The 25627-nt window shown below is 44.0% G+C and overlaps 1 protein-coding gene across 1 annotated transcript in view; it reads left to right on the top strand.

Moving 5' to 3' along the window:
* LOC147800307 (usherin-like) overlaps positions 1-25627 on the top strand; it is a 54930-nt gene that overhangs the window by 1721 nt on the left and 27582 nt on the right. The window contains exons 2-29 of the mRNA XM_087142524.1: positions 195-346; positions 1038-1212; positions 2193-2388; positions 3120-3418; positions 4046-4403; positions 5116-5305; positions 5807-5970; positions 6596-6757; positions 7544-8038; positions 8763-9032; positions 9809-9975; positions 11533-11677; positions 12403-12630; positions 13142-13420; positions 13988-14278; positions 15027-15181; positions 15783-16041; positions 16458-16661; positions 17137-17217; positions 17898-18089; positions 18545-18655; positions 19195-19398; positions 20253-20539; positions 21637-21784; positions 22213-22527; positions 23499-23678; positions 24074-24224; positions 24995-25137. Coding sequence (XP_086998650.1) covers positions 195-346; positions 1038-1212; positions 2193-2388; positions 3120-3418; positions 4046-4403; positions 5116-5305; positions 5807-5970; positions 6596-6757; positions 7544-8038; positions 8763-9032; positions 9809-9975; positions 11533-11677; positions 12403-12630; positions 13142-13420; positions 13988-14278; positions 15027-15181; positions 15783-16041; positions 16458-16661; positions 17137-17217; positions 17898-18089; positions 18545-18655; positions 19195-19398; positions 20253-20539; positions 21637-21784; positions 22213-22527; positions 23499-23678; positions 24074-24224; positions 24995-25137 — 6001 coding nt within the window. The remainder of the gene's footprint in view (positions 1-194; positions 347-1037; positions 1213-2192; positions 2389-3119; positions 3419-4045; positions 4404-5115; positions 5306-5806; positions 5971-6595; positions 6758-7543; positions 8039-8762; positions 9033-9808; positions 9976-11532; positions 11678-12402; positions 12631-13141; positions 13421-13987; positions 14279-15026; positions 15182-15782; positions 16042-16457; positions 16662-17136; positions 17218-17897; positions 18090-18544; positions 18656-19194; positions 19399-20252; positions 20540-21636; positions 21785-22212; positions 22528-23498; positions 23679-24073; positions 24225-24994; positions 25138-25627) is intronic.

Raw genomic sequence — 25627 nt, 5'->3', positions numbered from 1 at the left:
GTGGCCAGCTGACAAGAGGCTTATTTTTTTTTTTTCTCTGATTTTTGGTGGTATCGCCCATGTATTCTCCCAGAATTCCATGTTCCTATAGCACTTTGATCTAAAGGAAATGTAATGTCATAGTAATGAAAGCCAAAGAGATGGTAACCATTTTACCACTTTGAGCACTCCCATGGTTGGCCCACTTTTTGCAGTGCGACTCGTGCCTTCCGCTGTACAACGACAAGCCGTTCCGTCACGGTGATCAGGAGGCTGCCTACGCATGCAAACCGTGCACCTGCTACAACCACGCCGACAGGTGTGACTACAATGCCACTGTGGACCCCTTCCCAGATGACCACTCCAGGTAACGTTTTGCTTGTCAGTGTCTCTCTCTGCAAGTCAAGTTGAAGTTGGGTCCATTGGAGTAGTGAAATGGCAAATGCATGCAGGTAGCCCTGAAGAGGTCAACTCTCTGAAATCTCCAATATCTGAGACTCTGGTTTTCATGCCTGCATGCTACATTTCATGCAGCCATCATGCAGCACGAGAAGTTTGCATGTACTTAGCAACTTTGTTTTCTAGAGCAGTAATCATCTATGAACTAGTTACGTCCAATTTACTCTGTTGTGCCATGTGGGAGTGATAACCTTCTCTCTGTCTTTAACACAGTTCCGTCTTTATCAGTTCTTTTAAAGTGAAAAATTTTCACGCCTGTAACATACGAGAGTTATGGTATACAGCTTTTTGAAACCTTGATTGCCCTTTTTTATTGAATTTCCTAAACTTCTTAAACTTCATAGCATATTTGTATGCTGGGTACTACGATTTCTGTGGAATGTAGACTCACAGGACCCCTATTGTTACTCTTTGTGTCTTGTTCCCCGCATTCTCAGTGGACCTCTATGCTGATGATGCCACACTCTCTTTTTACATGTGTGCTTTCCTATGGTGCTCAGTGGACCATGGGCCCCCTGGCTTCATAGCAAAATGCACATGTAAACAAAGCACATCTTCAATTCATAGGCCTTATCTGTAAGTCGTGCTCTTTTTTACAGGGGTGGGGGTGGGGTGTGCATTGACTGCCAGCATAACACCGAGGGGCGTCACTGTGACCGGTGCCAGACAGGGTACTACATGGAGGTCACTGCGCCCCTTGATTCTCCTGATGTGTGCAGGCTGTGCGCTTGCTACACCAATGGCACCATGGAGGGATCAGGCGTTTGTGACATGGTGAGTACAGTGAAGGCAGGAAACCAGACGCATGGAAAAGAATTCATTGGAAATCTTGTGTTTTATGGGAGTGGTTATTTGTAACTGATGTTGAGGGAGAACTTCCAAAGTTCAGTGGCAAATAGATTGAGTTATGGTGACTCAGTCATTTGGATTATATTCCTTGAGCCATTTAAAAAAGTGACTCAACCATAACTCCTTAGGTTACTGGACAAAAGTTACATGGCTGCTGAAAAACGGGCTGTTAATTTCAAGTGGATGTTGCACTGAGATTTGAGGTGGTACCAATGCCCTTTTATCACATTTCTTAAGTACTTTGCTTTGAACTCGGATCAGATGTGTCTTTTGCAAGCCAGCTCAGTTGCAAAGAAATCTCTTTCAGAAATCAGTTGTTGTTGGCCATTTATATTCTGACACCTTCCAGCTTTTTTGCCCTTGTGTATACACCATGGCTTGCTGTAGGAGATTTAGCGAGTTATATGAGAAGTGCCCCTGAAGAGCAGTTTAACATTTCCCCTTTCTTGAAAATAAAAATCAACCAAACGCTAAAACTTGTTGAACGAGGTTTGCGGTCACAGCCCACTCGAAAGTAGTTTTATATATATTTGTGTCTCTTTTGCTGCAACCTGAAATGAAATCCTTACCGCAACCTGAAATGAAATCCTTGCCGCAACCTGAAATGAAATCCTTGCTGCAACCTGAAATGAAATCTTTGCCGCAACCTGAAATGAAATTCTAAATAGTATTTACAGGTTGTAATGTGGAGATAATAAAGAGCTGATGGAAATAGTTATATGCATTTGAAACATCGCTGATTATACTTGAAAGGATGATTCAAAAGTTTGTTTTTCTGGAGGGTATGTTGTAAAGTGCTGAGAGTGCCACTTTATAAAGATAAATAAGATTCACAACTTCTGAACAAACCAAGTTGTGATTCAGAATTTCTGAATAATTCTCCTTTATTAAAAACCTATTGATAGATTGGTGGCCAGTGCCCCTGCAAGAACTTCACCACAGGCCGCCAGTGCGACGCATGCCGACCAGGCTTCTACAACCTCCAGAGCTCCAACCCATTCGGGTGTGAGGATTGCGGGTGCCAGACAGCGGGGACTGTTGGGGGAGAGTCCACCTGCCATCAGGAGACGGGGGTTTGCAGATGCAAGGCCAATGTTATTGGTGAGAGAAACTTCTATATATACTGTAGCCAAGCCCAGTCAGAGATTGGGGGATGTCTTCTTAAAAATCTCCAAATTGCTTGAATTGCATTCTAATGTCCTTATTGAAAACTTATATTGCTTTAAACCTGATATCAGGTAAAATCATTTGATAAAATTTGGATAAAATGGTCCCAAACTTTACAAAATTGTCCTAAAAATTGTTCTGTTTCAATTAGACATTTCTTTCAATCTTAGAATAAGGCCCTTTGAGTATCTGCCAAAATGTGTATGACTACTGTAGGGATCTGAACCAACGAAGATAATAACTTGTCAAATGTCCTATGGCAGTTAGGGTTAAAGTACATTGGCCTGCATATATGTGGATATAAATCAGTGCTGTAGTTGAGTCCTTGCATTCCGAGTCCAAGTCCGACTCTTTGTGCCGAGTCCTTTTATGATTCTGAGGTAGTGCTGTCCTCAACATCAATATAATTCACAAATATAACACATCATTAAGATTGAAAGTGCAGTTTCTGAAAAATTGTAATTAAGAATGCTTTTATTTGGTAACCGAAAAAAGTTCAAAGATAGCTGTATAGTGTGCACTTCGAACAAATTGGCAAAAAAGTTTCACCCTAGTTTTCAGATTAGGTAATAATGTGAGAAAGGTTTTGAGTAATGTGGAACTTAAGAGACGCAGGTGTGAATTGAATACAAAAAGTTAGCGATAGTCTATGATACTCTCCACAGGTGACAAGTGCGACCGATGCAACTATGGCTTCTTCAACCTGAGCAGAGTCAACCCGCTGGGCTGCCAGCCCTGCAGCTGTAACCCCAGCGGGGGCACCAGCCCTTACTGCAACCCGGTCACGGGCGACTGCCAGTGCAACCCGGGCGTGCACGGCCGTGACTGCGACCAGTGCCTGGATGGGTACTACGGTCTGGGGCCCGGAGGTTGTCTGCTCTGCAACTGTGATGAGGCGGGCAGTGTGCCGGGCTCATTCTGCAACAAGACAACGGGGCAGTGCCTCTGCAAAGCCAATGTTGAAGTGAGTCACACTGCATAGACTTCTCTTTTGATATAGACTAGCATGCCTTGTCAACTGTAAACTAATCGCTGATTTCTGAAATGGACCCATACACAAAAGAAACTTTCACGTGAAATTTTTCCATTGTGAAAGGTAACCTGCATGTGAGCAGTGGATGAGTTTTATGAAATAACGCATAACGTTTACCGCATAGATTCAGACAACAAACATATTGCATAATTTGCACTGTGTACTCATGACCAATTTCACAAAATGTGGTGCCGCTGTGCATTCTTTTTATTTTGTAAAGAACTTGGGTGAGGACAGTCCCTGTTTCTGCAGTGATTGTTTGGATCATAACTTGCTTAATAACTCATGGTAGGACTCGTCATGGTCATAAGGCTTGTCTTAGCATTTTGGGAATTTGTTCCAGGATAAACTATTGTTTTATATTTAACATTTTACAATTGACATCCATGGAAATATCTATAAACTGTGGGCATGACATTCAGCTTTTCTGTGTAATTTTAAGTTCAAAACGGGCTTTTAGATATCTTCCTCTTGAATATTGTTTTGTAAAGTTCTGTCATTGTTGAATAAATTGATGAATGATAATCTGTAAATAATCTAAATTCTTTGTTTATTTAGGGCCATCGATGTGACCAGTGCCGTGCCAACTCCTACAACCTGCAGCGCTCCAACCCAGGGGGCTGCAGCGACTGCGCCTGCAACACAGCGGGCACCGTCAATGCCTCGCTGTCATGCAACTCCCTGACGGGCACCTGCAACTGCAAGTCGCTGGTCAGGGGCCGCACCTGCAACCAGTGCCGCGGCAACAGCTGGGGGCTGGAGCCCTCCAACCCCAACGGGTGCCTGGCCTGCGCCTGCAACCCCACAGGCACCCAGCACGATGGCAGTGGGACGCTGCTGGGCTGCGACCAGAACTCTGGCCAGTGCCCCTGCCTGAATGGGCGGACGGGCCGGCAGTGTGACCGGTGTGCAGTGGGTGAGTTGCAAAACATGTCCTTTGGAGCTATGGGGTATTTGGTTAATGGCAAAAACGGGCTGTCAAATTTTCAGAAGTGTTTACACAGGCCTTGTGCCCAATGCTCACGTTTTCTGTCCCTGTAAGACATGAAAAGATGCTTTACAACTGAATTTGACACAATGACGAAGAACAGCCCACAGGGATAGCTTGTGTTGCGAGGGACACCCTCTTGTAGTCCTTGTTTTGGTGCTGTCCTTCGTAGTGAACTTTATTTTTCCCAAGTGACTTGTCCCAGCTATTTATAGTGAAGGAAATACTTCAAATGATAAGGATAAATTCCTCCAGAATCCTGCCAAAAATTTCTTGCTTGAACAGTTGCCATTTTAAACAAAACAACCTTCAAGGATTACTTACACGTTAATGAGTCCCTCAGTATTCAAATGTTATTAATGAAAATACTCCTTCGTGAAAACTGGGACAGGTTTTGTCGTTATTCATCCAGTTGTTCATTCTAAAGCCGCATGTGAAATGAGCATTTTGCATATGGCCGTTCACCACAGTCACAGTGTTTCAGTTGTAAAAATCCACAGCCGAAGTCACCCCCCCCCAAAAAAAAACAGTTTGGGTGTTGCCGTAGTTACTGGGAAAGGGCTCATTAATTAAAAATAGAAATGTGAATCTACCCAATTTGCCATGTTTGTCTGAGCATGTTTCTCACGGTCTCCCCCAGGCTATTTGTCCCCGGATGTTGGCGGTGGTTGTCTCCCCTGTAACTGTCATCCCCTCGGTTCAGTATCGAATGCCTGCAACACTGTGAATGGCCAGTGCCAATGCAGGGACCCGTCAACGTCGGGGGTGTCGGGACGACAGTGCGACAGCTGTTTGCCAGAATTCTGGAACTTCAGGGACCTGACAGGAACGTAAGTGATCGACTAGTTTCTCTCGGAGAGTGAGCTAAACACCTTGTTTTTTTTTTACCCTCAAGCAAATTTTGCAAGTGTGCTCTCTCCCAGTTGTTGATTCATAAATGGATAGTGTTCTCTGAACCACCAAAATTAAAAGCAGGTTTTTGGAAAGCTAACATGGAAACCACCTCCATCACTGCAGTGGCAATTGAAATTGAAATATGGAACATAAGAACCCGTAATCACTTTGCACCCTCTGATTTTTGAAGCTCATTTTTCAGGTGAAGTAGGGGCTTTCAGCTTATGGTACAATTAGAACTTTTTTATGATGTTATATTGCTTTTGTAATCTTTGCATTGTACTTGCAGATCATAAGAAGATGGGGGCAGGTAAAACTTTTAAAAAGTTTTCTCAGTACTTATATTATTTCTCTGTTAAAGTGAGACACTTTTTTAAGCACTCTGTGCTCACAAATGTCTTGAGATGCTCAATCATTCTTGTCATCTCATTTCCCAGATGTCAGCTTTGCAACTGCAATCCGGCCGGTAGCCTTAACACCACGTGTGAGCCCACTAACGGCCTGTGTGAATGCAAGGAACTGGTGACTGGCCGACAGTGCGACACGTGCAAGAGTGGTACCAGCAACCTGCAGGCTGGTAACCCGCTGGGCTGCAGCAAAGGTCAGTGACACTGACGAGACTTTAAGACCGTTTATTGGCTAAAAGTTTGTCACAGAAGTGACACTGGCAATTTACTCGACGCTTTGTAGGATGAGTCGCGGCAAATTGAAAAGAGGTCTTTGAAAAGTCATTGAGATTTGAATTTTCTGGTTAGCGTTGGAGCAGCATGGAATTCTGGCCACTGTTTTGATTAATTTTTTAAAAATTTCAAAACTTGTGTTGGATATCACAGTCCTTCAGTGATCCATGCAAATTAGTACAGTTAACTTCTTTGCCGCTCTCTCCTCAAGAAATATACATTTTAGACATTTACTTTACGAGTAATCGCACCATCTTCAGGGCTTTCCAAAATCTCCCTTTTGTCGAGTCTTGTCCTGCCAGGTTGATTTCCTGAGTTAGCACCTTTGTACTTCCTTCACGTTCTGCCTCTTTGACCGGGACACGAATCCCAATTATTGCAAACTTCTTTCTTTAAAGCTAGGCCCTCCTCTTCTCTTCTGTTCTCCCTTTGCTAAATTCAAACTTGGAACGCTTTCAGAGGATTTTTCTTCTGCCTTACCAGAGGTAATCAGTATTTGCGTATTATCTCAAGAATGACAGTGTCTGTTTGTGAATTTGGTTGCAGCTCCAGAGCAGCAGCCGGCCCCCAGCTGGAGTGCCCTGACACCCTTCTCCCTACGACTGGTCTGGGATCCCCCTGATGCAGCCAACGGCAACATCCTGGAGTACCGATTGTACAGGGACGGGGCGTTGGTTTACAGTGGGCTGTATGGCAACGATCCCCTCAGTGAGTACATGTCATCCAAGTCTGGGAAAAAAATGGAAACCGTCTGAAATCTCTTGGCAGGTGTTTGGTCCAAGACGCAGAGTTTACACTACAGCATAGTCTAAATGAGAAGTACTGACGTTCATTTTTCAACTGAATGTGCAGAAATTGCAAGAGTACTCATCATCAGCAGCATTTCACATGTCTAGCCACTGATGACAAAGTTGTGCAAGTTCATATTGTTAAGTTAGTAAGCTTGTAGTGAGGATGTGGTGGAGAAGGCTTAGTGGGAGACCCTGGGTTACCGTCCCATATGAATGCTCTTGTGAAACCATTGACCAATCTCGTGGAGAACACTACTTGTGCATTGCTTATGATGCTTGTGATAGACAAAACTTTGCGTTTAATCTCCTGCATGCACTGCAGGTGAACTGCCGGGTGGATCTCTATGGGTGAAACATTTATGTTTGTCATCAAACCATTAAAATCCAAGGCATCTTAAAAAGTCTAGAACACATGAGGCAGAAGAATTTATTTATATCTGTTCATCCAACAGCACATTTAGCATCAATTACAGGATGAAGTCATAATTCAGAAGGCAATTAAGCAATGTTCGGTTTTAGAGGTGGGAGGAAAACCCTGAATGAATATTCCATGGAAAACCGAAGGAGTTAAGCAGGGACTGAAAACCCTATCCACATGCTGGCCTAGGTGGGATTCGAACCCTGGTCGGCGAGGTGGAAGGAGAGGAAAGAGCCAATACACTACACCTACCTGACTTAATGCTCCCCTTCTTTGCCACTGCAGGCACCCAAGAGTACAACGATACTGGTCTAGCACCCTACACACAGTATACCTACTATGTACAAGCTGTTAACGAAGCAGGCACTGCCTCCAGCCCACTGATCACCGCGACCACTCCCGACGCCATCCCTGCCAACTTTGACGTTCTCACCATCACCAACGTGGGGGCGCGCACCGCTCAGTTCTCCTGGTCTAAACCAGTCCAGATCGTGGCCCCGGTCACGCGGTACATCTTGTCCTCAGTCACGCCCAGCCAGCCGGCCCCACCCACCCAGCACTACAGCGGGGGTGCCACCAGCTACACGGCCAACGATTTGATCCCCTTCACCAACTACACGTTCTTTCTGATGGTGTGCACGGCCAGCGACTGTGGGCGGGGCATCGGGAATGTCGCATACACCCCTATGGCCCCTCCTGAAGGGGTGCAGGAAGCAAATGCGGTTGGGATTAGCACCACGGCATTCTTTATCAGTTGGGCACCCCCGACGGAACCAAATGGTGAATGAAAATAATGAAATCTGGGTAATTCCAGGAATTAGGGGTCCAAAAGCATGATGTTTTTGTTTGCCTGTTACATTGCACTTTTGTTATTGGACATGGAAATATCAGTGGCATTGATTTCAAACTATTTCTATTGTTTGGCAGGTAATTTTCATTAATTCACCACTCTTGGAAGTTAGAAAATGTGTTCTGAACTTCAAAAATCATGTGTCAGATGTGACAGGGACAGGACCTGTAATTTCTGGAATTACCCCTATAATTATTCAGCTACATTATGAACAAGAGGAAGTGACTTGTAATTTTACCATTTTTTAACCTAAGGAATGGAACATTTAGGCTTACTGTCCTGAAATTTTGATCTCAAACTTTAGAAAGTTTGGTGATGGAATTTAATTTGAAAACCTACTTTAATAATAATGTTCCAAACAGACGTTGGATGTTTTGTATTTGATATCTTTAGTTTGTCAGTGTTTCTAGTAATATGTCAACAATTCTAGCAGTTCCTGTCAGAAATAGTCTTTTTGGAGAGTGTGTTACTTCCAAACTGTTCTTAGCTGTGCCACTCACTCTGTAATGGCAACTAGCTATAAGTACCAATTTGAGCACTTATGGTCCTCAAATTGGTACTATAAATTCGCATTCCAAGTTTGGAGAAAAGAAAAAGACGACATGATGTGTACCCCTTGCACCAAACATGTTATTGTGGTGTCTTTTTTTGAAGGCATCATCACCCATTATGAGCTCTTTATGCGAGGTTTGCCGGGCCTGGACGGACTGCGTGACCCACCCGAGACACGCATTTTCTTTCCGGCTGGCTACTACAATCCTAGACCTACCCTAACACCCCTGGAGACGCCCGCAGAGCCCCCGGCCACCAACTTCACCCAGGATGGGCTGGAGCCCTTCACCGCGTACGAGTTCAAGGTGACGGCCAGGAATGCCGCCGGGACCGGGGAGAGCAACTGGGCTCGGGCACGGACTCTGGAAGCAAGTGAGTGATGGGGTTGTTAATAGGAGATACTGTGCACTGTTTTCACAAAGGATAGAAAGTGTTTCATTTTATATGTGGTATTGAAATAATAGCATTGTCAGCCGGTAGTTTTTATGGTTACAGCCATAGATGGTGCAGTCATTCAGAGAATCATATTGGCATAGTGGTACTTCCCTCACCTTTAAACTCTGTGGGTCGAGGTCCAAATCCCATTTGTACTCAACATGGGGATGGGATTTTCAGTCCCTGCTATGGGTTTCCCCCTTTTTTTCCCAAAACTGAACATTTCTTTATAATCATCTTCAGAATTTAAAAAACAAAAGCAATAAAGATAAATTTTGCTCTAGATTAATCCTACAACCCAGAACTTCCCAAATTCAGCACCTGTTTGTGTAGGGTTAGAGCTGTGTCTGACACAAATTTACCTGGGGCTGGCGTTCAAACAGGCCATCATCAAAACCTTTGTTTCTGAGATCCCTGAAAGGGATTGGTGACCCTTTTGGATGGATTGTTAAAAAAACCCCAAATTTCTGGCAGCCTTCTTGGGCTCTACCAGCCAAACCTCTCTTTGTCAGAGATGGCATCCGCTGTTTGCTCATGAGTATGGAAAATTTCATTTGCATGAATAGCCCAAAACGTCCCCGAGATTGAATATTGAGTATAAGGGCAAATGAGACGGAGTGGTATGCTGCTACAGTTGCATCGAATAAATTGTATATAATGAACCCCGTGATAAAAAGTACTGATGTACACTTCCCGTGCTGTTCTCCTTCTAGTGCCCGTGTTCACCCCAGCTCCATTTGCCTACGGCATCACCAGCTCCCAATTGAATGTCACCTGGCAAGCACCCACAGAGAGACAGGCCCTAGGCTTCATCGTCCGGTACAACCTCTACCAGATTGTGCCATCTCAGAACCCCTTTGCTCCACCGGAGATTGAGTCGGTAAGCAGCGAGTTGCCCTCTCTGTTGTTGCATCACTGTCAAGGTTTCGGCATAACAGTTGTTGGCAGATTATGGCCGGCAATTCATCGAAAGCAAAACAGAATGATCCAAAACGGATGAAAAATCTTATGGTGTTGTTAAAATACTACTTGATAAATGATTCTACTAAATGCTGTGTGAAAGTGTTCCCGTTTCAAGACTAAAGTGATAAATCTGTCAGGAGGCAAAGGTTGTTGCCAACAAGGGGTGAACTTTCAGAAAATATTCTAGCACCTGCAAAATGATAGGAATTGTTTGTAATTGTATAAATAGACAGCAGAATGACATTGCCATCAAAAGCTACTGAAAATGTATTGGCTTGCATTGTTTTGAATGATGCCAAATGCCTGCAGACATATTATTTCATAATTATTTTGGAATCTCAAGTCGAGTCTACCTATTTGTGCAAGGCCTTGACCCTGGTTTTGAGTTGGACCCCAAGTGGACATTCAAGTCCAAAACTCCCCAAATTTGATTCCTATTCACAGCTAAATCAGTGCCAAAATGGTTAAGTGTAGCTCTCTTTCTAACATCGGATGTGCATTTCGAGTAATGGGCAGGGGTTGATTTCTCCTGATTTTCCCTAACTTTATGGATTTGTAACTCTAAATCACAGAATTTTTAGAGGTTTCATCAGTCACATTTCTCTGGATTTGCAACTCTAAATCACAGAATTTTTAGAGGTTTCATCAGTCACATTTCTCTGGATTTGCAACTCTAAATCACAGAATTTTTAGAGGTTTCATCAGTCACATTTCTCTGGATTTGTGACTCTAAATCACAGAATTTTTAGAGGTTTCATCAGTCACATTTCTCTGGATTTGTGACTCTAAATCACAGAATTTTTAGAGGTTTCATCAGTCACATTTCTCTGGATTTGCAACTCTAAATCACAGAATTTTTAGAGGTTTCATCAGTCACATTTCTCTGGATTTGTGACTCTAAATCACAGAATTTTTAGAGGTTTCATCAGTCACATTTCTCTGGATTTGTGACTCTAAATCACAGAAGATTTAGAGGTTTCATCAGTCACATTTCTCTGGATTTGCAACTGTAAATCACAGATTTTTTAGAGGTTTCATCAGTCACATTTCTCTGGATTTGTGACTCTAAATCACAGAAGATTTAGAGGTTTCATCAGTCACATTTCTCTGGATTTGCAACTGTAAATCACAGATTTTTTAGAGGTTTCATCAGTCACATTTCTCTGGATTTGTGACTCTAAATCACAGAAGATTTAGAGGTTTCATCAGTCACATTTCTCTGGATTTGCAACTGTAAATCACAGATTTTTTAGAGGTTTCATCAATCAGATTTCTCTCTTTTTGTGGCATCTTGTACAAAAACCAAGTGTAGGATTCACACAATCATAGCTTTATATCTGAGATTACTGGTGCCTTGCTAGTCACTAAAAGTCCCCCAAAATAATGTTACAACCCCTCTGCTGAATGTTTTGTGGTGTCTTCTCGTCCCATTTTGACCATGAAACGATATTCTATTTTGGTTTTTTTTGGGCAGTTGATTTACACATCCAATGGAACCTCCAACTATTTTGTCGTGAATGACCTCCAGCCCTACGCTCTCCACGAGTTTGTCGTCGAGGCCTGTAACAGCATCGGCTGCGTGAAGAGTGACCGATCATCCGGACGAACACTTGAATCAGGTAGAATGGCTGGATTGTGCGACAGACTGTAAGTCATTGCTGCATCCAATTGCCCCGAAAGGAAGTACATCACTCAGTGTGTACCACTTTGTGGTCTGAGATGCAGCAAAGGGAGAGGGGAATTGGAATTCATTTTTGCCCTACCACAGCGTATGTCCTAGATCTGAAGGCAACCCCTTAAAAAGCTTGACTTCTGACATTAGTGGAAATCAAGCCCGCTGTATATCTCCCGTACGTCATGATTCACTTACTTATTCTGTCCCTTGATTGGCTAAGAGATGTTATGTATTAAAATTCCCGTGTTATTCTTCTATATGCCCCTCCTAAGCTAAAGTTAAAAAGCGTTCTACTCGCAGCAAGCAACAAAAAAGCAATAAACGTGCGCCTCCTATACCAACTTGAGGATTGCATATGTTCACGTACTGTCGACATTTCTTGCAGATATTTTTTAACAGACACAACCAAATGGGCTTAAAATACCTTATTTACCTAATATTTAAATTTTTTATTGCATGATGTAATTTTGTGAAAGCTGGCTCAAAGAAAATTGACTGAAATGACATTGAACCCATCGTCTCGTGAAGCCACACTTACCTTACATAGGAGCCAGCAGAACCTGTGCATTGCAATCAACTGTGTTACTAAGACATGAAATTGTAGTCAGAGATTATTGATTTGCGCTGTGTTGTGATCACAACGTGCAACCCCCTTTTTTTTTTCCACAGTTCCCGAAGGTCTCCAACCACCCTCTGTGGACGGCTACAATTTCTCCACAATGTCAGTCACCTGGGACCCCCCTCTGCAACAGAATGGTCCCACCCCATTGTACACCGCCGTGCGCACTGTAGCATCTTTCAACTCTCACCCGCCGAGGGTAGAAAAGGGTGCGAGGTTTCCCGGAGGGGCTTACTACTTGTTCCCCAGCTCCACGCTGCCCAGCTCGGCTTACACAGGTCAGTGTATCTCTAGCTAACTCTAGTAAGATGTGTGTGCCACTTATGCTTCAGCCTAACCCATCAGGGTATTTTGAACTAAGAAATGAAAAAGTGCAACAACATTATACATTTAGAAACCTGCGCAATGTAGCAAGGTCTTACTGGTCAACTATCCCCAAGGCCCAACAGTCTCAGATCACCAGCCAGCCAAGCCAAGGTCCAACAGTGAGACATTGTTCTGTGGGACCAGTTTTCATTTCTGTGAATAGGCAGTTCCTTTTTGATGAGCTGTTGGTTGACCAAGGCACCAAGCTCTCACAGAGCTGTGCACCGATCCCACCTTGGTGCACCCGGCTGGAGTTGGCATTCATGAAGAAATTCTTCAATTTTCTTTTTTTTTTTTCATGAACTCATAATGATCGGGTGTGTCAATGGAACATTCTTCTACAATTCTAAATTGTAACAAATAGTATGTAATACACTGCACAGCTTGGTTTCAATGTTGATCTTCTTTTTAATCTCCTTGCAGGGATTGAGTTTGAGTTCCGAGTGGAGCGTCTGACCTCGCCAACCATGCCCGTCGATGCCTTGCTCCTCCTAGCCGTATCACCTGAAGATCAGGAAGAGATTGTCGCTATCCAGCTTCGCAACGGTCGCCCCTGGTTCCTGTTTGACCCCCAGGGTGGGATTGCAGCCGTGACGCCCACCAACGATAGGGGTCGGAGGTACGACGATGGGCAGTGGCACCGTCTGGTTGCCGTGCGCAACGGTGTCATAGGGACCATCACAGTGGATGGGGTGTACACTGGTAAGCATGACAGTGGTTTATATTTTCATGTGCTTCCCTTCACTGTCTTCTGGTCTCAAGGCACAAGTAACACCTCTCTGATAACAAAAGGAGATAATACCCGATAGCCATCCATGCGCCTAGTGACACTGCAAAAGACCCTATAGTTTTGTACACATTCAAATGAAAGTTGGTTGTGTGTACTGTGCCCCATAGATACATGAACCAGCGCATGCACTTAATAAGTTCCTCACATGTATATGCTCTTATAAGTGGTCACAATGAATCATCAGCCATACTTGCATGGAGGCACTTTAAAAACACTCTCACCTGGGGCCAATTTCGTAGGGCTGCTTAAGCACAAAATTTGCTTAAGTGTGAAAAAAGCTTACTTGATAAATCAGGTAACCAGCCAAATCTCTGTGTGATGTATATTGTTTTGGGATCGTATTGAGCTGTTTTTTGGTTAGCATGACAATCAGAGTTGGAGCTGGTAACCTTTGTTTATTAAGCAAGAGAATCTGCTGTTGATCATCGTACAAGATTTTTCATATTGTTATGCAGATGTTTTCCCTCCTTAATCCACAGGTCAAAGCTCGGCCCCCACTGCGTCCACCATCATCGGTGTGACCACTGGTCTCTACGTGGGCGGTCTGCCTCCGGACTTTGTCCTGTCCAGAATGGACACTGGCAACAGCACCCTGATCCAGCGATCGTTCGTCGGCTGCATGCGCGGCCTGCGGGTGGAGAGGCAGCATCGCCCTGCCCCGTTGTGGGAGGATCTAGGGTGGGAGGCAGCAGCGGAGAGCCGCAACACAGTGCCAGGATGGCAGGGGTGTCCCATGGAGCTAGCAGAAGGGGTGCACTTCTTGGGAAGAGGTTTGTCATACCATTCCATTTTTATTACCTGCTGTCCTTGGCACAAATGTGAAAGAAGATCGTGAAAATAATCTGTAAAATATTGCAAATGTTTAGAAATGTTAAATATTTTTAAGGGAAAGTGGGACGCTAATAACTATATGTGTTTGAGAAATTTGTATGGAAGCAAAAATCTGTACATTTCTGCACTGGACTACATAGTTGAGTTACTGTCTTGTTAGCAATGTCTCCTTCTGTTAATAAGTTATGGCTGTTTCTTAAACACCCTAAAACCTTTGCTGTCACATAGAGACTGCAGAAAGATCGGCAAATCATGTTTCGGTTTCCTTGATATAATGACGACCATAAACAGGAGTCTATTCTTAAGAGCTAGCATTTTCCATCAGTGTTGAAACCCCACAAGACCAACACAAGACCTCCAGCCTGAATTCAAGTCACCAGCTATTCAGATGAACTTCAACAAAAGCATTCCTTTGTCAGTGTTCACCCTGTTTCTTGTGAATGGTCTTGTGTCTGGTCTTTTATTTTTTCTTGTGATGGTCTTGACTATGACACATTGTCATTTTGCTCGGATATTGTAAACCATGTCCTTGCTGACTTGTTCATTTCATACACGAATGCTATATAAACCGGTTTTGTCATACATCAAGTCTGTCCGCGTTGCAGATCCTTGCTCACCGTTGACAATTTGCCATGGTCTTGTTCCTGTACTTAACTTAATTTGACATCCAACATTTTGTTTATGCAGGGTATGCTAGTCTGCCAGAGGGGACGGTTACCAGCGGGCCTGCATTCATTGTCACCATGGAGATGAGAACCCAGCTGAGTTCGGGACTGATCATGTTTGGCTACGCTACAAGTGGGGCTTTCTTCCTACTGCAACTTGTTAACGGGGACTTGGAGGTACAGAGGGGCACGCAGGATCTGAACTTCAGTTTAATTTGAGAGCTCCTACAACCACAGTTTCATTTGAAAACTTTTGAAAGTCTTGACAGTGATTGTGTATTTGGGTCATTGCAGGTCTTATTTGTCATTAGCCACTCAGGAGTTGGTTTTTGTTGTGTCCGTCTGCACATTTTAAAGGTGTACTGTAACTTGCCTTGTGAATTATGTTCAAGACGAAGGATTACTTACATCACTGCATTTGTGGCATCTTATCAGGTTATGAGGTGGATCTTTTTTAACACACACCCACGTCTGGGCAAAATTGTTCACCTTATAAACTGAGGCTTTAGGGGTTAAGCTGTTTCAAGGGTTATGATTCTAACAAAATGATTTCCAAGTAGCAAAAATGACTTTTGAATCAATAATGGACCTTGCATGGTGGGACTCAGTCTAATCAATTTTATCCGCATGACGTCGACATTACTAGGATGCCAAACTGAGGGATTAAATCATTTGGATGGCTTGCAATCGTCTGTCAACTTCACGCGAAAGATGTACTTGAAACTTATTTCCTGGGACCCCAGTCACGCGTCCATTTCTCTCTTGGCTTTGTTCCCAGCTTGTCATTCGCACAGGTGCGGGCAACCCTGTGACCCTGTCCACCTCGGGGGCCAGCCTCTGTGATGGCCAGTGGCGCTCGCTCACCTTGGCTCAGAACGGCGGCCAGGTGAGCATGGGTGTGCTAGGTGGACCGCAGGCCGTGGGGTCAGGGGACAGCACCCCACTGGTCGTCACGTCACAGCTTTTCGTGGGCGGCGTGCCCGAGGACTCGAACGCCATGGAATTCGTTCGGGGTGCGGGGCTGACACTGCAGTCAGGTTTGTCAACAGAATTCTTGAATACATAGATTCTAGACTTTAAAGATTCACAAAAAAAGTATATGGAAAAATCCAAGTCGTTCTTGTTAAACACAGTACACAGTTCCTGGAATTTCAGACGGTCTCATATGGAAATATTATCATTGCTCAATAAAAGCAGAAGTTTTTACTTGTGCAGAGTTAGGGTCAGCCCAAATTGGTATCTTGTGGTTACATCTTCAGATTTTGACATTGGCATGTTGCGGTATAGGTATCCATAATCTTTAACCAAAAACGGCTGGTTCAGAAACAGCCTAAGTTGGATGATTCCCACAAATTCCATTTTCTGTTTCTCTTAGGTCAGGAATAGTTGATGATGGATAGTCCCCAGCTCAAACTTTACTTTTGACTTCATTTCCCAAATGCTTCTCCTCCAGGTTTTGGTGGATGCATGCGTCAGTTGGTGGTTAGCGGACAGAGGCTTGACTTCTCGATCCGCAGTGTCCAACTGTCCATTGTGTACTTGGACGGCTGCCCGGCTGAGACCACGACCTCAGGTGCCTGCATGACACCAATCACTACCCCTGTGTATACAGGCCAAGGCACCAGCTTTGGGGATCACGGACTGCAGACTTACACAGGTGCATTCAGCTGTTTCTCTGTGTCATATTTGCCGCTCCTTTAACTTTCTGGGTGGGTTTCATTGAAACCTGAAATCTTTGAAGTCCTACAATTTGGAAGAAGCCAACTTCACGTTGGTTTCGCTGAAACTAACATAGGACATCCAGCCCCTAATAAAGTGCTGGGCTCAATCTTCCTCAATTCTGCAACATTTATCAAGACTCCTGGTTTATTTTGAAGGATGTGAAAAGGTTAAGTCCAGTTGTCAGCCATTCAAATCTTACACTGTAATGCCTTGGGACTGACATTGCATTGATTGGAAATGGACAGGGACTGCTTAGGGACTTTCTTTTGCCAAAAATTGTTGAGTTTATTTGAAGTCTGATTTTAGATAAAAATCTTCAACCCAGAATCACAGTGACAAAGTCTAATACAATTCACTGCCTATTCCCTCTTCAACTTTTACCAACTACCAAACCCTTTGTTGTCCTACAGAGTACTTGTATCGAGTGACTGCCACAAATAATGCAGGATCAACCACCAGCTCATGGGTGGGAGGCAGAACAAGAGAAGGGCGTGAGTATTTACTCAAGCAGTGCCCACAGTGTGCTACATTGGTTTGGGTGTTGCTTTGTGTCACTGTTACCATGGCTCTCGTTAACTGACTTCCTACTAAAGTCAGTTGAAAAGAGCCACAGTGGATAGCAGTGTCACAGACATGAAATTTTATTTGCCTTGTGCCCAGGGAATGTGTTATGGCTTTGTGCACATTCTGATGAAAATTAGTCAGGGGTAGGCAATCACTGTGTACTCTTAAGCACTGGTTGTTGGAGAAGACCACACAGCTATTTTGTGTTCATACAGAGATGGTTACTGGTATTCACTATAGTTTTGACCTATTATACCACACATATTAGTTGTTTGTTAAGTCAAGTGTTGACTTGTTTACGATGTGCGGACGTTGTATGCTGTGTACAGACACTATGTGCAGGAACTGTAAAAAATGACAGAGTTGACTTGCTTGTAAGGGCCAGTGAAGGGGATGTAGGCCCTAAACAAGTGTAAGTGGGTAGAATGCGTCACAAAAAATTTCATCTGAATGTACACAAAATATGAGCTGGTATGCACGAGAGGAACACGTCTGGATGGTTTTAATAGAGGAAACATTGCAGTGCCTGCCAAGAACAACAGATCATGTATTTTGAACTTGTTTCGCCACTGTGGGTCAGAAAATCCTCCATCTTCTCCATCCTCAGCCCCAACTGGCGTGACCCCGCCCACCGACCCCGTGGCCCTGAGCGGTTACATCATCCAGCTGAGCTGGCAGCGTCCTACCGGCAACACCGGTCTCCTGCTGCACTACGTCCTGACGGCTTACGACCAAGATCGGACAGGGGCAGAGCCCATCAGGATGTACCACAACGACACAGGGCCCTCCGAGTATACAGGTCAGGGATAAGAACTCTGTTATGATCCATCTCTTGCTAAGCAATTCAGCGTGTTTTTGTTCCCCCCGTGAAATGAACAGGTGCACAAGAGGAAATGATAACCCTGTGTTGTTTGCCTCAATTCTGACGCAAAGACTAATGGCTTTGTAGGTTTACCTTGGAGACAGTGCAATGACTGCCATTACCCATTTGCAACTTTAAGACTATTGTTCAAAACTCAGAATGTTGTCCCATGACTTGATGCCGACACAAGCATCACTTACTGTCTTAGTTCCCTGGAGTGAAAAGCTTACTCCATTCGAAGTGACCATTTTCGACAGGATTGATTCTTTCATTCTAAAATGTGACTGCTATGCATGCCAGACTTTCTTACCCAAGTTTCAATGTTTGGAGAGAAGAGCAAATCTTCCATAACGTGGCTGTAAACATTGTACCGTGCCCCTTTTATTTTCTAGGTAATATCACGGATGTGATCCCGTTCACCAGATATGCGGTAACCGTCACAGCCTGCACTGCAGGGGGATGCACAGAGAGCTCATCGGTGCCGGTCATGACACTCCAGGAAGGTCAGTGTGGATGGCATGATTTTCAAAATGCCGATATCCTTGTGGTATTAAAGGGGGCCGGTCAGTTACAGTCACATAAGAAGTGTTGCCCTGATGGTTGTAAGTTTATCCGTAACTGAATGCCGGGAAACCTGTTCTTGTCTTGAATCAAGCAATGACGGGGAGTTGACTTTGTGTTTTTGTGTGATTTCGGGGGATATTAATTTGAATGGTTTGCCCTTCACTAAGCAATGCATTCTCATTGATGGCAATGTGCCAAATGCGGTGTCATCTACGAATCCACCCTCGGGTGTGCTGTGACAGTGGTTATATTAGAGGACGCCTGTACTGGAGGAGGTTATGTTTTCAACCTTACCTTAAACAGTCTTCTTGAAATTTTCCCCCCAGAAAATGGAAAATGATGTTGGCGAAGGGCTAATCTAATATTTCAATAAAGAGGAAGTTTGGCTGGAACTGCAGGTTGGAAATTTAAACAAGTCACCATGAATATCTTGAAATTAGACAAGCACAGAACGTTATTTTTCTTCCTTGTATTGCAGCACCTGAAGGTGTCAATCCGCCTGAGGCCACATCCACTACGGCGGACACCATTGCCCTGGCCTGGCTGGAACCAGACCGACCCAACGGTGTCATCATCAGTTACACATTACGCATGAATGACCTGGCAGTCTACACTGGCCTGCAGCAGGTGCACACCGAGTCTGGCCTCCAGGTCTACACGGGCTACAGGTTCAGGGTCAGAGGTGAGTCAGAAATATGTGTCTGTTGGGCCGCGTCTAAATCATTTGGCTGTGGGTTGCAATTACACACGACTGTATGGGAAGTGGCTAGGGTCACTACCATAAACTTCTATGTAATTTCAAGCCACACCCAAGTAAGCTAATAGCTAGCAGCTGCAGCCACTTTCTATTGACATGTGTGTTATATCTAGCCATAGCCAGCATGTTTGGACACAGCCTTACCTTCCCCTAAACAAGACTGGTTATTTACCGAGGCTGATTTACGAAGTGTCATCTCTTGCATAAATGTAAAATATTTTTGGCCATGACATGCTTTATTTTGCATAGAATGTGATCGTTTTTCAATCCGCATACCTGGCATAAGTCTAACTTCAACCTGCAGAAAATTCGGTAATTATGGGCTATGACAGTTGTGGAACTTCCTGGATACTTGTTGAAGTTCCAGTACTTCGAGGATATAAAGTCGGCTACTTCAGCCTGGTTTCAGAATGATGGGTCACATATACGCTATGATGTCACTCCATTACTGGAGATGGTCCTGTTGGCCTTTGAAAATTGAACGGCAAAATATGTGCCCTTGGGTTCCTGAGCAGTGAAGAATTTTTACAGTTTGAAAGTTAATGATGAATGAAGTGTTCCTGACACGCAACTATGCAGCAAATATCAGCTTTTCAACTGTTGTGTCAAGTACATCATGCCTTGCAATAAAAAAACATATTTGATTTATATCAACATTTTTATTAAACTTTCTGATCCAAATCTTTTCAATCATATTACAAGGCATTGGCAAATACACAAAAAAGCAGAGACAGTAATAGCTCCCGATTAAACTTAAATTATCACTTTTTTTCTGGCAGCTTGCACTGCCATTGGCTGCACCGACAGCCCCGAGGTCAGCATCACCACCGCCCAGCAACCCCCGACTTTTGTTCCCCCGCCCACCTTGCTGGTGAGGGGTCCCACCTCTATTGAGGCCAGCTGGGTGGAGCCTCCCCAGCTGAATGGCCGCTTGGAGAGATACGTGCTCTACCTGTCTGTCCAGCCCGGACAGACTGGCGAAGAGGCCTATAACTCCACTGTCCTGGTGCGAAGTTACGTCCTTGCTGAGTTGACAGCCGGATCTACGTATCTGGTGACCCTCAGTGTGAGTATACGCCTCTTGTATTCTTGTGGAACGTGCTATTTGGCTAGAAATTGGTACCAGTAGATATAGGGACACCAGTTTGCTGCCTGGCATGTCTCGTTATCTTTGCTCTTCCGATTAACTTGTGTATGTGAGCAATTGGGAAAATAATCTCTGAAAATCACCAAACGTACTTCATTGGGAAGTTGGATTCTTCTGGTAAAAGGCAAAAGTAAGGAAACCTAACCCTCAGTGTCATCTGCTCTGTAAAGATTTTTAAAATTGTGTATGAACAATAGGCCCATAGAAAGGTCCAATCTGGACAAAAATGTCTCCTCAGTCAAAATCAAGTGATTACTTTTAATGGTTTTTAGAGTCCCATGCTTGCATAAAGCAAAGGCTCTAATGACTGTTGATGTAACTTGATACAACTGTGCTGTAACTGTTAATGATTGATAAGCCAGCATTGTCTTCCAGTCTCTAGGGTCAATTTAATAGAGCTGCTTACGCACAAAATTTGCTTAAGCATGAAAAAACAAAGGTTACCATAACTGAAAGACAGCTAAATACCAGTCCAAAACAATATACATCACATGGAGTTTTGGCTGGTAACCTGATTTATCAAGTAAGATGTTTTCAAGCTGAAACTAATTTTGTGCTTAAGCAGCTCTGTGAAATTGGCTCAAGCTTTTGTCAGTTGATGGAATTTGACTGTGCCAACCAGAATCACAATATTACTGTTGTTGACTTGTCTTTGTATAAAGTATATCCGCCTCGAGCGGGAGCAACAGAGGGTGTGTTTTTAAATGAAATAGACAGTCCTTTGGTAGAAACTTACCACGTAGGCATTCAAGTGTATGGGTGTTTGGCACGGGGCACGCTGAGTACATGCAAGAAATCTATACTGGAATGTACGGTCTTTGCATGCATGCCAAACGTGAGCAAGAACCTGGTTTGGAAACCTCGTACCACTAAGTCTTTCTTCTGCCGGTGAGGGTGCACATTAACTCAGGGTGGATAGCAGGGAAGAGTGATTGTGACTGAAGGAGGTGTTTGATTATATAATTTAGCACTGAGATTGTCTTGATTTGGTTGTTTTTTGTTTTTTTTCATTCCAGGCCTGCACAGGGGGAGGATGCACCAACAGTGCACCGGCCACTGCTCGCACTGAGGAGAGCATTCCGGAAGGTGTACCAGCCCCCTCAGTGACTGTCATCAGCCCCTACGAGCTCCTTGTGTCTTGGACTCCACCGGAGAATCCAAACGGTGAGTGGACGAACTCTGCCGCCCAGAGAAGGCAGGGCTCTGTAAATATCTCAGTCGGTTATATAGTCAGAGAAGGACTTTTTGGGGGTAACTACTGAGGGAGAAAATCATTCCTCCACCAGGTGCCTCTCACCAGGTGCCCCCCCCCCTCGTTTGAAATTTCGAAGTATACACAACATTTACGAGAGGCAGAGTTCAGATTTGTATACAGTCAAGGGTTCCCTTCAGAAATTCCACTGTTCTTGCGCCACTGAGAAGGACCGATTTTGTTTGGTCTTGGAACCCTCCAGTGCAGGTCAAACTAATCTGAATTAGTCTAGGTTGTGAACAAAAAAAAACAATTCCATGTGTATGACGAGTGTAGTGTATGTGGACTCATGTGAAAAATAAAGGTCACATATTTAACTTGACTCTGTTTCTGTTTCCAGGAATTATTACCAGGTACACCTTGATCCAGGATGGCTCAGCGGTCCTCTCCAATCTCAGCCTGGCCTACCGTTCCTTGGGCCTGGCCCCCCACAGCCTTCACATCTTCCGCCTGGAGGCCTGCACCTCCCGCGGTTGCGCCTACGGTCCCGAGACCTCGGCCCGTACCGCCGAAGCGCCGCCCGTGGGGAGCATCATGCTGAGCGTGTTTGTGACAGACGCCCGCACCGTGTCAGCACGTTGGACGGCCCCGAATAATCCCAACGGAATCCTGCACTACGAAGTACTTTTCACCGGGATATTTTACGTCTCACCTGGTATGTACCCTGAGTCATTCAGCTTTTATTTCATATCATTGCTTGAATGAAACTCCACTGATTGATTTTTAAACATAGCATCACTTATTAAAAGTGGCTTCACATTTGTTAAAATTGGCGAAACTCTCGTTAGTGGACAAAACTCTCGTTGGTGGACTATTGTCACATTGAATCCCTGCATGCTCTATATACTGGACCATTTTTTGCCCAGTGCAGGGTACCATGTGATTTGTTGAGCTGTTTGGCCGACAGGTTACCCAACTGTGATGAAGTCTCACCTGATATTTGTGTCAACTTATTAGCCATTTACCAAAGAGTTGTACAAAATATTCACTGCACACTTTTTTTACCCAGTGTTGAAATCTCTTTTTGCCCAACAGGTAAGTGATTCACCTAGCACCCTGGGTTAAGAAAATTGCAAAGAAAGATTAGTAGGGTGTCATTTTTTTCTGTTGTAGGAAGTTTATAGTCTGCTGATTTGGAGAGAGAGTTTCTTCAAATTTCCTAAAAATATTCAGCTTGAAACTCGAAATGCTTGCGTGTTGCTGGTAGTTTGTTCTGTGCACATACAAGTTGGGTCTCAAGAGACGGAGAAGAGACACTCTTGTAAAAGTTTACGTGAGACACAGCTTCATAAATGTGACCTGTTCTGTGAAAATGAGTCATAAGTTGCCAGAGCCACTTTTGAGTTTTCATTTGTATTGGAAAGAGCAACTTGAGCTTTTTGTTTTGATGTATCACTCAGTTTGGCATCCTGATGAAAGTGGATACTCCATGGTGACAAATGCTGTGGGTTCCTATTGATTTACACTGCAAAACTATTCTAAGGGACTTTTTACTCGAAAGTGGCTCTGGCGACTTGTGACTCATTTTCACTGAGTGGGTCACAAATATCATCGTTGCCTCATCAAGTGAGGCTTACATTCTGCAATCGTTGTCATAGTTCTTTCTCCAATTTGTCTCTTCCACAGAGATGGGAAACTACAACACCATCTCCCAGACCAGAACCCTGCTCAACACCACCGATGTCAACGTGCTGGTGGCCATCAGCGGTCTGATCCCGGACTCGGCTTACACTGTGCAAGTCCTAGGGTACAACACCAAAGGCAGCCTACTCAGCAACCAGCAGAACGTCCGCATGCCCAATGGCAGTAAGTCTATTTTTTGTGGTGCCATTTTTGAAAGCTTTGCTGTCAAGGCCAGGGAATAGAAGTCTTTGTTTGATGTGTGATTGGTATTTCAGGCATGGCCTCAGGTCTGCAGTGCTCATTAAAAAAACCCACTCAGTGAAGTAGTCCAGCTTTGGAATCTAGGCTGTACTAAACGAAATTTAAAATATGTATTTTGAGCATTGTAAAATGGGATCATATTTTTTGCTGGTGGTGCTGTCTTTACCTCATATCACAAGGAATCATTCCATTATTGATCGTAATTCAAAGAGATAAATGTATTTGGAAACATTGTTCATTCTGTATTAATACCCTCCCCCGTCTCTAGAAAGACAGACAATCTGATTTCCTTTGAAACTGTGTCCTTTATTCTTGAGGTCCCGATGGTGTTTTCCCACCAACACTGGTCACCCTGTCATCTTCGTCCATTCGAGCCCAGTGGCAGAGCCCGGCAAGGAACAATGCTCCTGGCGATGCCAAGTACCAGCTACAGTTCCGGCCTGTCCTGCAGCCGGGTCTCCAAGAAGAGTAAGTGAAATTCTGGTCGGACGTCAGAATTGCTCTTTTCATGTACCATACGTGGGCAAACAGAATTTAATGAGATGTAACACTGCACTGAATAGGTAGAATTAGATCAGTTGTGTCAAGAATATTGGTTGTGATATCTGACCTGCGACTGATTGTTGGTTTGTCGAACTCCAGTGTGGACCCTTTTGCTACACCCTGTGGATGGACACATTGTTTGGGATCAGTTGCTTTCATTTTATTGATTTTGATGATATTTCTGTTAGATCAGAAATCATCATTTTACTCAGATTTTGTATTCTTATCAGTATTGTAGTCAAGACCACTGAAATCCTTCACAAGACCAGCACAAGACCAGCACAAGACCTCCAGTCTGACTTCAAATCACAAGCTATTCAAATGAACTGCAACAAAGGCATTTCCCTTGTCATTGTTCAACCGTTACAAGTGACTGGTCTTATGCATGGTCTCGACTACAGCACTGGTTCTTATCTAGAACTGTTTTTCTGGTTGATAAATGCCTAAGCCACTCCAAGATGTTGCATATAAAAAGCCACAAGTTAAGTTCTTAGCAGAGGGGAGGGGATGCAGGATGTTGCAACCTGTACAGGGTGTTGGCCTGGTGGTGTTGGAATATTTGTTCGTTGAAATTGCAGAATTCACCTTTGCTGAGATGGGTCAAACTTCATTCTTGACCATCATGAGCTCTTTGTTCCTCCTTTTTCGTTAGCTTCAGTCTATTGTTCAAAATTTCCTTTTTTTGTTTTGTCCAGCCTGTTTGGCAGTCCTGTCAGCGTGACCAGCTTCACTAAGACTGGTCTGAGTCCGTACACCGAGTATGAGTTCCGTGTCATAGCGAGTAACAACTTTGGTGAGACGGAGAGCGACTGGACGGCCGCACTCACATCAGAGGCTGGTGAGTTCCGTAAAAAATCACTTCGAGTCAGAAGTCTCAGCTGGAGTTCTGTCGGTTGTTTTTGACTTGAACCGATTATATTTGGAATTGAAATGAGTCGGGATGTTCTGAACTCAACTTTCGCAAACTCAAGAAAATGATTTCAAGATTTGCATTTGTAGATGTAGCAATGCAAGAGAGGTATTTTGGTGGTACCATGTGAAACCTCTTGGAGTGAGTTCAGTTCTGAAGAACTGGTGAAATGCTGAGCACACCAGTTCTCTTCAGAACTCACCTCCTAAAGGAGATCTTACATGGTGCTACCACAGACCTTCGGCAAACTTTCGAATATGCTGCTCAGTAATGAATATGAACTTCATAGTTGTCATTGAAAAGCTGTCATAGTCATAGTTGTCACTGAAAAGTGAAAGGCCTAACAAAAAGTGAATGTTTGGTGTTGTAAACTTAATGCAAGAAACTGTTCACATTTTTTTGAAGCAGCGCATCATTT

This window comes from Acanthaster planci, linkage group LG01 (assembly GCF_054643075.1).
Source record: "Acanthaster planci isolate LZ-2023a linkage group LG01, COTS_SCS, whole genome shotgun sequence".
Lineage (NCBI taxonomy): Eukaryota > Metazoa > Echinodermata > Asteroidea > Valvatida > Acanthasteridae > Acanthaster > Acanthaster planci.
Note: the sequence above shows the minus strand (reverse complement) of the source record. Positions and strands in the feature narration are given on the sequence as shown.